Source organism: Mustela nivalis (assembly GCF_964662115.1).
Source record: "Mustela nivalis genome assembly, chromosome: 1".
NCBI lineage: Eukaryota > Metazoa > Chordata > Mammalia > Carnivora > Mustelidae > Mustela > Mustela nivalis.
Window position 1 is genome coordinate 212,282,199 of NC_139020.1, and position 12,651 is coordinate 212,294,849.

General features: G+C 53.3%; 1 protein-coding gene across 28 annotated transcripts in view; it reads left to right on the plus strand.

Moving 5' to 3' along the window:
* Positions 1 to 12,651, plus strand: part of RANBP3 (RAN binding protein 3) — a 54,544-nt gene that overhangs the window by 16,183 nt on the left and 25,710 nt on the right. For 13 of the 28 annotated variants that reach the window (XM_082734378.1, XM_082734376.1, XM_082734355.1 and 10 more), the window contains exons 2-3: positions 4,040 to 4,095; positions 9,407 to 9,595. In XM_082734378.1, coding sequence (XP_082590504.1) covers positions 4,040 to 4,095; positions 9,407 to 9,595 — 245 coding nt within the window. Of the gene's footprint in view, positions 1 to 4,039; positions 4,096 to 9,406; positions 9,596 to 10,109; positions 10,266 to 12,651 lie in introns of those variants that run through there. The other 15 variants (XM_082734380.1, XM_082734381.1, XM_082734357.1 and 12 more) reach the window with 2 other exon arrangements.

Below are 12,651 nucleotides of genomic sequence, written 5' to 3' on the forward strand. Positions count from 1 at the left end.
CTGGGTGCGGGCTGGCGTGCGTGAGCTGCGCAGGGGCCCGTGGAGGAGGGTGAGGCGGGGTGTGGATGTAGCAGCAGCCACCTTGGCCTTGGCATGCAGCACCATGGAGAGCTGGGATGAGGGCACAGCATCTCCCACGTGCCCCCCAGAGGCGGGGTCGTAGTTTGAGGCCACTTGTGCTTCGAGTCTCAGCCCACTTTACACACCAGTTTTGGCCACAGAATACAGAGTACAGTTACATCCACAGAATACAGTTCTCAGGCCTCATGTCAGGAAAGGGCTGAGGAAAGAGGGGTTCCCTAATCAAATAACTTTGGAGAACATTTGGTTACACAGATTTCTTTATTGTTGATTTTCTTAACCCTTACTATGTGGGTGTCTTGAGCCAGTGCCCCCAGGGAGGGCAGCTTTTTCACAAACTCTAAAGAATTGATTTTATAGGAACAAACTCAAAAGAATTGATTTTATAGGAACAAAACACCTGGTTGAGAGAATCTGGATCGAATAGTTGGCATTTGATTAACATTTTAGTACTTTAGGTCTTCACATGTCTGGGTCTCTAGAAATCTCTGGTGGTGGTTTTTCCTTCCCTTGTGACTGGCTGGGCTGGGCTGGACTTCGGGCAAGTCACAGAAGCCTCCTTCACTGCTCTGTTCGCTGTCCGTTCCCCAAACCTGGGTTTCAGCTGGCTGAGCGAAGGCTGCTTGTCCGGGTACATAACCAGAAGCAGTTCGATGGGAGCCGGTTAAGAGCACAGGCCGAGGCGGCCGGCGTGAGCGGGGGGCAGGCGTACTCGGAATGGGGTGCGCTCGAGTTGGCCTTTTGTAATGTCAGTGCTGATTTGCAGCTCATGAACTTCGGCTCTCCTGGAGCCCAGTGGGAGTTAAATCTGTGTGACTGGTGCTGTCTTTGGTGGAGAACCACGGACGCTCGTTGCTGCGGTTTAGTTAGTGGGGTGGGGGTTCGTCATGACCGCCAAACCATCCGTCAGTGAGGGTCGTGGTGGGTCCTGACCTCGCCATTCCTGGCGACATTTCATTGGCTCCAACCTCCTGCTCGGCGTCTTACGCGTGTGGCTCTGAAGGTACCGCGGTCCACATAAAAGAGGCCTCGCTCCTCTGGGGCTCCTGATCGGGGGGTATATGCGGCCAGCGAGGAGATGGACAAGTCACCCCTGGCAAGCTCCATGCCCCATGTGCAGACACGCCCATTGCTTTTCATCAGGTATTTGACCCCGAGGTTTTCTGCCCCTGGCTTCCTGTTCACCATTTTTCCCGTAGGGCCTTGCACAGAGTCAGAGCTTAGTGAATGTTTGCGCGAGGACACGGCAGCTGGTGTTACAGGTGTGAGGACCTGCAGAGGGTCTAGTTCAAAGACTTAGTGGACGGCCCTTCATGGAGCACACTGGCTGCTGACACAGAGCTGTTTTGGATGCCGAATCCGTGGTCCCTTAGCCTCCCTGACGGGTAGCCTCAGTGTGACCCGTGGTGGGGTAGAAGCCAGGAGCAGGCTCTGGGGGTACGGGGGGCAGCTCAAAACTGGGAGCTTCCTGCAAGGTACGGCATCCGGACCTGAATGAGAAGATGAGCATGTGTTCTGGGCGGAAGACCAGACGCGTAGTGGAAGCACGCTGCGTGCAGGGGGCAGCCGGCCCTTCAGTGCCACCGTAGGGGTCCAGCCAGGGTGGCCTGTTGGAAGGAGTTCCACGCCTAGTCTGGGGGGCAGTGCTGAGTTTTAAGTCAGTGTCTCACGCCAGTGGTCTGGCTGCTCTGCGAAGGGGGACGAAGGGAATGAGCAGAGGTGGAGAAAGGAAGGTCGTACCTGCGGTAGTGGTGGCTGCAGCCAGGAGTCAGTGAGGGCCTCCGTGTGGGCCTCGCCGGGGATCCAGTTCTCCGGGAAGCTGCCTTCAGAGCTCCCACCCCATGGCCCTCCCGTGGCCTCTCTCCACCCCCGGCTGAGCACCGTGCCCGCATGCAGTGCAGTTTTCTTCCAGCAGACGGACCTCTCCCACCTCCTGCTTGGACCCTGCCCTGTGGCTTTGTCCTGCCCCAGAGACCAGAGGCAGCCCAGGCCTCTCTCGTTCGCCCGAATCTCTGCAGCCCCTTCTGGGTGCCTGCGGGTCAGCCGACACAAGAAAGGGCTTCCCCTGCCGTCCACATGGTTCTCCCTCTGCCTCGTCCTTCTTCGATAGCCTTCCGTCCCTTTCTCCAGTTTATCAAGGCCGAGTGCTGTTGGTAGACCACAGGGCAGCCAAGGGAACAAGGCGCTCTCCGATCCCATGGATTTGATGTCGTAGTAGGGGAGACAGAGCATAAACCCATAACTACTAGTCTATCTGGTGGTGTTACCTCCTGGGAGAGAAAGTGTCTCTGCTTCACTGTGAGGCCAGGCAGGGTTTCTTCTACCGAGTATCATATCGTGTGTTGAAGTCTGCAGCGGCTAGGCCTCGCCTCTCAGGCTGGAGGTTGTGAGAGGACAGCAACAGTTAAGACAGGCTTAAGCAAAAATCAGCGTGTGTTGGCTTAACTGAAAAGTCAGCGGGGGTGGGGTTAGCTTTAAGCTGTGCTGGCCCCAGGCCTTCCAGCGGTGTCCCCAGGTGTCCCCAGGATTCAGTTTCCTCCTCCGTCTGCAGCTCTGCTTCCCACTGGATTGACACTGGTCCAAAGTCTCTTTGGTGACGTGAGACCACTCACAACCCCGGGGTTACCTCCTACCAGCCCTGCAGCCCCAGCAGAAACAGCACCCCCTTCCCCGGTCGCTCCAGTAAAAGCCCCATTCACGGTCCGTGGCCTGGCCTTACTCACATGCCATGCTGTCCCCTGGGGCCAGAGTACCAAGTACTCTCCTCCCCGGACCTAGAGCCAGGGGCGAAGGAGGGGTGGTTCCCTGAAGAAATGGGGGACTAGAGGGATGCTGAGCTGGGAGTTCCTGCCCATGGGCCTTCGCTCTTTGCCGCTGGCTGGAGTCAAACACAGGAGTGAGCTGGAGGCTGGCTGGTGGGCTGAAGGGCAGTGCCGAGAGCTCGCTGGGCTGCCCTGCGTGGAAGTGATGCGACCGCGCCGCTGCTGTCCAGAGCGCCTCCCGCCTCCCTTTGCTGTCATTCGCTGTCTGGCACAGGCACCTTCATTCCCTCCTTCGTCGGGGTTTGTCGGCAGCACCAGCCCCTGTGCCGGGAGAGGGCTGCTTAGGGAATCACGGCAGTGGGGCAGGCGGCATCCGGGCCTTCCCCATGGGTGAAGGTCATCCTCCTGCACAGTCCCCCAGCTGGTAGCAGGGCAGGTGGCAGAGGGCTGTGGATGCGGCAGCCCCTGGATGGGAGGCCGAAGAGGTTGCCTGACAACAGCAGGTGGCGCCGCCCTGGGCTCATCACGTGACCGGACATTTCAAGGATTTCTTCCTTCAACAGCTGGGCAAGATGGACTCGGGTTTTTTCCAACTCCTTAAATTCTTTTTTTGGCAGGTGATCTCAGAGACCCAAGTGGAATGTCAGGTGCCTCAACCAGGGTACGCTCGCCGAAGGGCATGAGCTGTGCGGCCAAGAGGCGGCCGTCCGGTCCGGTTATCCCCAGGCCACCTGCTGGCCTTGAAATTGGAAAAACCTATACTAGTCTCCAGCCTTTGAAATTGGGGAGGTGCCACATAAGATCTGACCCCCCTGTGCCTCGTTCCTGCAAGGCCACCGCTCACGGCGCTGGGTGGCTGCAGTGCCCTGGGTGTCCGGCAGCCTGCCGCCCTGCCCGCGGCTCTCCCCCAGCCCCGGGCGGCGCTGCTCTCAGCTGCATCTTGAAACCTTTTTCTTGGTGTATAATAGGCATGCAGAAAAGTGCACATACCCTAACATTAGGTGTCGAGTTTTCACAAACGACATGCCCACACAGCCACTTCAAGAAACCATTTTCTGAGTGATTTGATGTTCTTCGGAGTTACCAGTTTTATTTTGGGTTTGTTTTTTGTTTTTAACTTATTACAAACAAATGTAGCTTTGTTTACTGTATGACTGTAGTGTTGGGGGGAAAAAAACCAATTTTTCTTTTTGCAGAAAAACCTGCCATTGCTCCGCCCGTCTTTGTGTTTCAGAAGGATAAAGGACAAAAGGTAAGAGGCCGTATGTTCTCTCTTCACATGATTACTCTGATTTGTTTGATCCCAGAGGGCTCTCCCAGGTTACACGGCCAAGGGGGCCAAGGGCACTTCTGTCTTTCAAGCCACCACACGGAGCTTGGAGGGAAAAGGTCCTGTGGCTTCAAGTTACCATGTGAGAGGTTAAGATGGGCGTGTGTGGAAAGGGCTCAGATTTCTTGCTTTTAACAGTGGCAGAAAGATAGTTTCTAATCTCTAATGCTTTGTTTTAGAAAGAGTGTGCGTTAGGAAGAGTAGGACAGAGAAGGTAGACGGGAGAGGGGTGGGAGGAGGGTTGTGGTGGTTAAGGGGGAAGACAGCACCTCTAAAGATTTTAGGGAGCTACTCTGACCCCCAACCAACTTGGCATAAACGCACTTCGAGGAATTATTAGTTGGCTTGCGTTGTGTATTTACCATCCATCTGCGTTACACATTGCTTCCCCCTCTTGGATTTTAAATGTCTTGGTTGCCCTGACATTGGGAATACTTTGCCCAGTTCATAGCCGTGAGCTAACAGCTTCTTAAAGTCCTGCTCTGTGTGGCCAATAGCGTTCTGACGTCTCCTGCGCTGTTTACCTAGAAGTCGTTGACGTTTTGGCAAGTCAGTGTGGAAGGTCGGGTCGTGTCCAAAGTTCGTTGGTGTTCTGCGGTTGATGCTTCCCAGGCTTTTAAGAAGGACTCTGTCCAGCAAATGGATGGTCCCTCCCCCCCCTGCCCCAGGACAGCGGATGTGATGTAATACCCATTACCAGATTTCAGAGCGAGGGACCAACCTGCTGCGCTGGGTTCTGAGTGTTTTGAAATCTGTTTGCATCTTGTTGATAAGAACAGCATTTTGAGAGAATGCTCTGGTGGAGCCCCAGTCCCCTGGCAGGGTGGCCAGCTCTGAGGTTGGGGGCTGCTGCTCTGGCGATTTGGGACGCCTAGAAGCTGCGGCTCCTAGATCTCACCCCTCAGCCTGAGAAGAAAGACCAGACTTCTGTGCGGCCCACCTTGTCCTGGACTGCACTCAAGTACTGTGCCAGGAAGAGAGCATGTGTGTGTGCAGGGGGGCAGGAGGGAGAAGTGGCTGTCCAACCACCCCCACAAAACGGACCCCCTTTCAGCACACCTTCTGTGTGAGCCAGGGCTGATCTGCTAGGGTTGCTCTCACATTCAACTTTCCCGTTGTTCATTCTTTTGCGAAAGGAAGAATCAAAACACCCGAGGAAACATTCTTCCTATTCTGTTTCGGTTTTCCAGGTGGTAATTTCCAGACACATCAGCCTCTGCGGTCTCCTCTCCAGTGGGCCTTGACCAAGACATACCACTTAATTACTTGTGTTTTTATCATTTGTCTTTTGGAGCTTCAGTCACTGTGAGAGGGCTGCTGCGTTTCTGCTAGCTTTTAGAAATCCCCGTGTTCAGTTTCTGTTTTAGATATGAAAGTTGCTTTTTTCAGGATTTTATAGAATTTTGAATTTTATTATGATCTTTTGAACCACTTTTAAACGGGTCAGCAAACTAATAAGACCTGCCATCACCGCCTGTTTTTATAAATAAAGTTTGATTGGCACACAGCCATACCCACCTGTTCCCCATAGCCGAGGCTGCTTTCCCTCTGTGACAGCAGAGTGAAGTAATTTGGATGGAGACATATGGCCCACAGAGTCAAAAATAGTTAGTGGCTGACCCTTTCTTTGTAGAAAAAGTTTGCCAACCCCAGACTTAAAACAAGCAGTAGGAATTAATAATTCTTTAAACCTGAAACTTGTGGACAACCAGCAGGACAAAACTCTAAAATGTAATATTTGGCTGAATTTAAAATATTTTTTAAATTATATCCACATCAGTACTATTTTCACAACTGTGGCGGTCCTTGTCTGTGGCCTTGTAATTCAGAGGCTGACTTGTGTGTGTTACGTGCGAAAGGTTGGGGCGAAGTTGCATCCGAAGAGTAGCTGGGAAACTGCTCGTGGTCATCTTAAAATGTGCAGATGTAGTTCTTATCAAAATACTGACTCAGAGCCAACCCTGAACGGGCTTCTAAAAATAACTGCTCTCCGGCTCTTCAGGGTTCAGCCCTGCGCTCCTGTCGTGCCTCTGGGACAGCACCACCAGCAGGACACGGGGAACCTCCGCGTGTTTACAATAAAGAGGAGCCTCCCGAGAACTGTCCGCCCGGGCGGCTCTCTGAGCTGCTGGGTGGAGAGTGGCCAGGCAGAGACGGAATCTTCCATTCTTTCTCTGCTGCTAGGACAGCTCAGAAGTAAGAGAGCAAGCCACGTTTGTTTCTCCTCGGCTTCCCGTTTCCAGGGAGATGGGCAGGCAGAGCTGCAGGCAGCAGCTGTGGAACTTCAGACAGAAATGGGGGTTTGAGCCTCTTTCAGGTCCCGTGTCTCTCACCGACCTCCAGCCCGTCTGCCCCTCAGCCTGCAGAGGCAGAGCAGGGAGCAGGCTGCACGGGCTGCCGTGCCTCGCTGCCCCTTTTCTCTTCAACTATGTATTTCGAAAACATGCAGGTACTCAGAGAAGTTGAATGAACGGTATTGTGGACACTTGGGTGTCCCTCATCAGGCCTCACCAGTGACATCGTAAGTGCCAGAAGCGCACGACTCCAGGTGGCCCTCATCTGCTGTTTCTCCTCTGACGACTCCTGTCGGCGGCTCCCGGGCTCTCTGTGGCCCCAGTGCTGCTGTCACTCCTAAGAAAATGATCGTGAAGTCAGAAGTGTCCTTAGCGTATTTAGTCCATTACCGTGTTGTCCGGTCACCAGAATGTTCTTTACAGCTGCGTCTTGAGCCATTTCTTGATCCACAGTGATCAGGTAGTCCTGCCGTCAGCTGTGGGACCACCGGCTTCCCTTTCAGCGAGGGGGCTCTGAACCAGCCAGTGGGCTGCCCTTCAGAGCTCGTGGCCCCCCTGCCCAGGAGATACTCCACAGGCCCCAGTGTTATTACTGAGTCCTGACTGAGGTAAAAGATTTGAAATCGGAAAAAAAATGAAGCTGTTAGCCCAAGTGTTTTGTTTTTGTTTTTGTTCAGTAGCAAAGCCACGTGGCGTTTTCTGTCCTTCCCTTCCAAGGCCCAAGTTGCATTTATAGCAGGCTACGGATTCCCCCGTTCCCTGTTCCGGGTTAGAGAAAATGATGCACGGTTTGAACTCCAGTCCTGATGCCTAAATGCCCGTCCCAGAGCCCTGCTGACAGTGCGCCATTTCCCGTCCTTCCTTGCGTGTTCTCACGCTTCCTCAAGAGGGCGCTCTTCGCGAACCGCTTGCATTTATGCATTTAGGGTTTTAGTGGCAAAGTGAAATTTTTTAACCCCCTTAACTGCCTTGCATGGAAACGGTTTTGTGTTTTGTTTTGTTTTGTTTTGTTTCTTTTCTTTTTGATGTGAAGAGACTTCGAATCTTAGAAGGTGGTAGTTTCATTGACTGTGACGACTGTTTCTTCCGGATACTTTATCTTCCAAAAGCTTACTCGTCTGAGCAGGTGAGGTCTCACGTGCAGGGTGTTGTCTGTTTGTGAGAAGGACAGAAAGCCGTTGCAGAAATGCTGTAGAGCAGGAAGTAAGGCTTCCTGAAAGCGCTGTCACAGAACGTCTAGACCTCCTCTGGAAGCCTACTGTTGATGTAACAAGCCTCTCCTGTGTGCTCCTGTTTGTTTTTGGATTTTTGTCAGCCTTGTGAATTTCAGGATGATGTCAAAAGCGACTAAAATCTTGATGTCTGATTTTAACAAGCATGTTGAGGAACTACAGGTCCTGTCTTGGTTCTCTAGCGCTCACTTTTCTTGTCCAGCAAAGTCACTCGGACCCAGGTAGAGACTGCTGGGATGGCGTCCGTGTTTCTTTTTGGTCCTCTAGTTTGGACTGCATCTCGAGTTCGGCGCCACCAGGGCACTTGAACACTTGCACTCGAAAAGCAGGGGTTAAAAAAAGAAAATCCCCTGTGGTTCCAATTAGAGATGGGCCAATTAGGCCGTTTTCCATAGAGCTCTGGGTTTAATTTTTTTCTTATCAGGTTTTGGTGCATAGACCAACCTTCATGTCCTGAGTAGGTTGGAGGAACATCTTGAGAAGAAAGGCCTTTGTGCATGTGGATCTCCCCTGGATAGGAAGAATAGATTTTGGTGATTTTTTAGGTGTGTGGATGAGTTAACATTTTGTTTCTTTTGCCTTCCTCAGAATGTTTGAAAGTTCTCTTAAATCCTCTTTACAGAGTTCCTTTCATCCATCAGGCTCACCTTTAGGAACTAGCCCCCAAGCCCCATCTAAAGAGGTTTTAGTCACTTCACACTCAGAAGAAACACAGCCAGGTCTGTGGAAAGACAGGGCAGCCACGTAATGAAAAAAGCAGGAGAAATGGCTCCGTGTTGCTGACGGTGCCGAGCAGATCTGGGGACCGGAGCCTCTCTGTTTCAGGACACCGTCGTCTTAACCCGTTCCTCAAGAAAGGAGTCGACCACAGGGCTCTGGGTCCACGGGATCCCCTCCAGAGTCCCGGGAACCACCTCGAAGGATGCTAGGGGTGTTGGACTTCCAAGGACAGACTTCCAGAACCAGCTTTCTCTTGCCCTGGCTGTTTTCTAAGTACACCCTTGCCGAGGCGTTCAGGGTGAACGTGGGAGAATCCTAGGCCAAGGGGCTCCTTCTTCCAGCTGAACTCTCCGAGTGTCTGCCAGCTGGCTTGGTCACCACACAGCAGCACTCACTGAGTGCCGAGGAAGCGTTGCCTTGATCTCAGGTTTAAGCAGAACAAGTGGAAAGCTGCGGGAAGCACTCTAGCAGAATGCAGAAGCGTGCGGACCCTCCGCGCCCTCTTTTGTAGCTGTGTGCTATTCCAGGCCTGCCTTCCCCACCTTAGTGGACAGAAATGGTGCTGAGGGCCAGCTTTCCCCATCAGTATTCTTTCCGAGATGGGTCCTTAACCCCTAGGGACAATCAGACATGATCGCCCCTGTCCCCCTCTGATAGAGCCTCTGCCCCCATTTTGGTCACCACGAGTGTTGTTCCTCACGCACAGCCCATAAGCATCGTAGCTCCATGCTGCCTGCTTTTCAGAAGGGGGCCCAGGCCTCCTGCAAAGTTAAACCGCAGCCAAATCCACATTCATTTTCCGTTCTTCCATTCTGGAGGGCCAGTTTTGTGGAGCAGAACAACAGCACGTGCCAGCTTTCTTGGCTCGTCCTCCTAGGCAGGAGCTGCTGAAGTCTGAGCGTCTCCAGCCCTTTGACCCCTGCCCACCCCCGTCCCATGTTGTGGCCTGTATTTACATTGAAGGAAAATTGTCTTTTTTGCTCCCAGTCCTCTGCAGAGCAAAAAGACTTGTCGGATTCGGGAGAGGAGCCTCGGGGGGAGGCTGAGGCCCCCCACCATGGCACGGGTCACCCCGAGTCAGCTGGTGAGCATGCCCTAGAGCCTCCTGCCCCCGCTAGCGCTTCCGCCAGCACTCCTGAAGCCCAGCTTCTTCCTTTCCCGCGAGAACTGGCAGGGGTAAGTCCGCCTCCACCCGGCGCTCCACAGCCTGGGGGTCCCAATCCAGATCAGCCCCTTTCCCTTCGGGTTCCTCAGATCCAGACCCTAAACCACAAGCAGCTGATGATAACTGAAAAGGTGGTCACGATCTCTGCAGCTCCCTTTAATTCTTGCTGCCAGAAAGTCAGGACAGACGGAGTCCCCTTTTACACGGAGACTTTCTGAATGGGGGCATATGTACACCCATAGCAAGAAGCTAATCCTGTTTCCTGACAGAGACATGAGGGGTCGAAAGAGGGATTGAATAATGGGGTAGAGCCTTCCAAACCAAATTCGACCCCCTCTCTGTCCTTCCGTGGTTCTTTGTCCTCTCCCTGAATTTGGGCGTTCAGGTTCAGGGTCTTAGAAACACCAGAAGCCCCGACTTCCTTGATCTAGAGGAAAAGGAGCTGTCTCAGGCAGACTGCTTTGCGAGACCAATTGTGTTTGGACTGTGGTTAGGCTGTGAACTGCTTGTCTTCAATCAAAGCAGGAAGAAGAAAGGACTCTTCCTTTGAATCCAGAGGGAATTCCTTGAGCCCTTTATCTTTGTATTGAGAAGGCTTTTGAAGATTATAGGTGGAGAAGATTGTGAACTCTCGAGAACAAGAAATGTCTTGAGTGTTTGGAGGTTGATAAAATGGGAAAGGTAAACATCATCCTACATTCAGGATTGCAAACCATGTGGGTGCCTAAGCCCCCCCATTCTCGTGGCAGGGAAAAATGGCTCCCAGGCAAGCAAGCAAGGGGCCCTGCTGTGCACACCAAGCACTGGGCAGCCATCCAAGGCGTCACAATCCCAGACATCAGTGATCCCCTGTGTTCTTAAGGAAATCATTAAAATTCAGTAACAGCCCCCAAACCCTGGGACACCCAGGAAGAAGTGAAGGTGAGGTTGGGGGCCAATTTTAACATTTTGGAGAGGAGTCAGTGTGTGGTGGGAAAAGAAGGAACCGTCTCTGCCACGTGCCAGGTAGGAGTGAGGGGGCATACAAGTGGGATACTCGTGGCATAGAAGTGGGTTTGGGCCCAGTAAAGATTCCAGCCAGGAGGCACTCACACCAAAGTGTCGTAGGGGCGCAGCCCTCATGAGAGCACTAGACTGACAGAGCAGGAATGAGGAGGTGATCGCTTTTTCAGTCCGGGGCCAGGCAGCTCCAGGAACCTTCTTCTGAGTCGGTATTATGAGTTACTGGGCCTTCAGCCTTTGCGGGCACAGGAAATCATGTTCTCAGTTCCCGGAAAACAGATGAACTTCAGGTGGATCTGCCCAAGAGGCTCAGGGCATTTTGCGGCTGCCTGGTTTGAACAGCACGCTCAGAGAGCAGCCTCGGACCAAAGGGGCTAAGGGCTTTCAGTTGCGAGTAGCAAATGGGTAGGTCACAGAGGTTGTGGCCCAGCAGCTGCTGCTCTAGAGGCACCTAGGGGAGTCTCACCTTCTGCTTGTGGCTCGGCCAGATGTGGATTTCTGAGGCCTAGCCAGTAGGACTTGACTTCTCGGTTCCTGTGGACTTTGAGTCAGAAGCTCTAATCCCAAGAAATTCAAACCATCCCCAGTCCTGCCCTGCAAAGTCAAGTGTTAACAGTCGGGAACCTCAGGATGGGTTGTGGGTCACTGTAGGAGGAAGTCAGGACTGGGGTGGGGAGCAGTTGATGACTGTACCAGCATAGCGGTAAAGGCCATGCGCACGACATACGCACGTGCTCTTTGCTTTTAGCTCTTGTAACTGTAGGAGTCCCCAGTCCCGAAAGTGCCACTGTCACATCATTTGGTGACAGCTCTGAGCCAACCAGGGCTCGCTGCCTTGGGCTTTCAGTGCAAAAGACTCCAGCTTGTTGCCACTGACTCCCATTAACCGGCGTTCTTTAGTGTTTGGGTGTGTTCAAGGCAAAGTAAGTGTTTTCTTAGGTCAATTAGGGCATAACTCAAGGCCAATGGAACCCGATCCCAGCTTCCTCTCGGGCTGCCGCATTTCTTTGGGTTGCCCGGACTGGTCGCTTTTGCAGCCAAACAGGTTGGGATCTCGCCCCTACCACAGTGGAATGCAGCGGAGCGCCCGCCCTCACCCGGCCAGTCGCGCCCGCACGCTCACTCTGTTCTTTACTGCGGGATCCCCGGAGGGAACATAAAGCTGGGGCTTCTCTGTAATAAATCGTGGCCCGCTGAACTGGTGCGGACAGAGGGCGCGCTCATCTTTCAGTCTCCCCAGACGCTGGCCATCGAAGACTCAGTGCCGGGAACAAGCCTCTATATATCAGACCTCCTGGCTCTCAGAAGACAGCTTGGAGAAGACCAGACCGCATCCAGATGAAGCTCTCTGATCCAGAGAAAGCAGGCAGCTCTTAGTGCTTACTGCAAGCCTGGCTTAAGTCCCCTGGACTGAAGCTCAGAGCTTAAGCCCTGTGGAGCCTGAAATGTGTTTGTTAGACCCACCAGGAAGCTTAGACAGGTTCTGGCACCAGACCCCTGGCTGGACAGCTTCCCTCATCTTCCAGCTTCTGCTCGGGATTTGACCTGTGTTCTGCTCCCACCCAACATTCAGAGCTTTGGAGGCCACCGCTCTTTTTCTTTCCCGGTGTCTGCCTTTTTGGGCAGAACTTCTGAGCTGGTCATCTGGGAATGACCAGTGGTCCATTTGAAGACAGGGACAAGTCAGCAGGCTCCTCCCGTGGTTGATTTTTCGTCCCGGGCATCCATTTTCCTGCAGCCACAGACGGCGGGCTTTATAACCGGTCAGTCCATATCGAGATCACTGAGGCCCAGGCAGACCAAACGGGGGTCTGGCGTGGTTTTGTTTTCTGGTCTTGTCTGGGAAGTCAGGAAGGCCCCAGGTGCTGTTCATTCCCGCTCACTGTCCCTGTGTGTGTCCCTGTGTGTCAGCTTCTGAGACACAGCGTCCAGCTCCATTCCTCCCCCCTGGACTGGCCTGGCACCTTGGTCCTCCTTGAGGCCACACCATGCGGGCCATGTTCTTCCAGGGTTTGGGAGGGAGGGGCGGAATCCTTGAGAAACGGTAACGACCGTCCGTTTTCAG